The sequence below is a fragment of the Atta cephalotes genome (genome assembly GCF_000143395.1).
Source record: "Atta cephalotes unplaced genomic scaffold scaffold00004, whole genome shotgun sequence".
NCBI lineage: Eukaryota > Metazoa > Arthropoda > Insecta > Hymenoptera > Formicidae > Atta > Atta cephalotes.
The window spans coordinates 1,185,714-1,187,705 of NW_012130068.1; the positions used below are offsets into that span (position 1 = coordinate 1,185,714).

The 1,992-nt window shown below is 35.6% G+C and overlaps 1 protein-coding gene across 1 annotated transcript in view; it reads left to right on the forward strand.

The window, feature by feature from the left end:
* The window catches only part of LOC105625884 (protein timeless homolog), a 110,613-nt gene that overhangs the window by 104,241 nt on the left and 4,380 nt on the right, over nucleotides 1-1,992 (forward strand). Inside the window, exons 20-21 of the mRNA XM_012207193.1 lie at nucleotides 292-391; nucleotides 1,599-1,733. Of these exons, the coding sequence (XP_012062583.1) occupies nucleotides 292-391; nucleotides 1,599-1,733 (235 nt within the window). The remainder of the gene's footprint in view (nucleotides 1-291; nucleotides 392-1,598; nucleotides 1,734-1,992) is intronic.

Genomic DNA, 1,992 nt, shown 5'->3' on the forward strand with positions numbered 1-1,992 from the left:
TTATTATATATATATATATATATATATATATATACATATATATATTTGTAAAGATATTTATCGAGTCTTTGCTGTAATTAAAGCCGAGTATCCGGTTAATTACAATATCGCCGAATATCAATATTAAGTACAAAATTTACTTATTTTGGTAATTTTCTCAATTTTAAAAAATTTAAGAATGATTGTTTAATGTTACGGAAATTTTCAGTGGATTTAAAATATTTTAATCTTTTTCCATTACGAACGACGTACGTAATCTAACCCATTTTCTTAAATCTCATAATTAATTAGGGCGTGCGAGCTGAGGTGCAAAAGAGATTACCTAAAGAGTGGTCTGAAGAAGAAATCGCCCAGCTTACAGAACTTTGGACACAGTTCAAAGACGATGATGGTAATTTTTTAAATTTATTTTTTTCAGGCTAATTTCTGATGATATTTCTTAATTTCTTTTCTATTTTTTAAAAGTATAAATTTTATTGGACAATATTGGACAAATTGACTTCAGAAGTTTCCTTCATTTATTCATATTTTCGTTAATTTTTATTATTGAAGTTAATTGCAATTATTAATCATCAGTAAATGAAACAAAGAATGAAGTTTATAACTCGACGATAGTAATATAAATTTCTGGAAAACTTAACAGCATATTGTAGTAATTGCCATTTATCGTAATTTATAATTTATCTGCGAATCATACGCGCCAAAAATGGCCTTAACCCAATTCCCGATATAAATTTCCGCGATAGAAATTTGCCGTAAATTTCAGCGTTAATTCTAACCGGTTATTCACGTTCCGAAACTGTTGAAATATTTCGCGAATGCGAAATTCGTGCGAGAATTCGTTAACACTGGAACGATTCCTAGGATTTAATTAAGCTCCGAACATCGGACACGCTTGGCTGCTTGTAGTAATAATTTCGAATCCGTTGGGACGAACGAAGAATAATATCCTTCCTGACAGAGACATTTTCAGAGAAGTCTTGTAAAACTTGTTTCATTTTCATACGAATCCACCGCTCTCCATAACTTTTAATCTCCGAAGTCGCTTCCACGCCAAACGTAATTCTCAGATGTCCACAAAATGTCAAGGGCATTTTTTCTTTGCCTTCTCTTAAAAAATTTCTGTAAAGTGTTTTATATTCTGCCGTGATCTTACTCCGCGGTTATTAACCTTAGCACTGCCAACCACTCCCAACGGGCAGACAAAAATATTCACAAAATGTCATGTCGTAAAAGAGAGATAATTCTTTTTTAAATTGAATTTGTTTCATTACAAATTTTACGAACACGAATTTACTCTTAATATCAGAATCGCGTTTATACGTAAAATACCTTATAATCTTTCGAGAAGTTAAATTAAGTATAAGTACGTAAAGAGGGACATCCAATTGACTTATAAATACATTTCGACGTAAAATAAAGTCCTCCCGTGTCCCTTCGTAAGCTCTAATTGATTTAACTTTAAATCCCTTCAAAATTTCCGAGTCTCCGACAGTCGTCTCGACTTTCCCTCGCCCACGGTTCTCTTACGAAACCTCCCTATCACTCGTTCAACTTTCTGACGACGCTATAAAAATCGAAACTACTGTGTCTAACAGATCCCGTGGATTTGATTTTCACCGATCTTAGAATAAAGCGACCAAAGCCGAAGATCAAGGAAAAGCTTCTGGAATTAGGATTGGTGCAGGATCGCAAGGAGTTGCGCAAAAAGCGATCCAGGAAAAGCAACCAGGGTGAGTATACCTATTTGTTCTTCTTCCCTCATCACGATCCGGTTTGGAGCATCCCTTGTTCCGGCCAATCCCATCCTATTCCATTCGCATCTGTCTTTCTTACTATCCTCCGATTCTGCGACTATTCCCATTCGATCAGTCTTCTAGTAACGCGATTGCCGGCGACTGCATAGAGCGACTCGCTTTCAACGGGGAAAGCGAAACGACGTGGCGATAGAGAGAGAGAGAGAGAGAGAGAGAGAGAGAGAGAGAGAGAGAG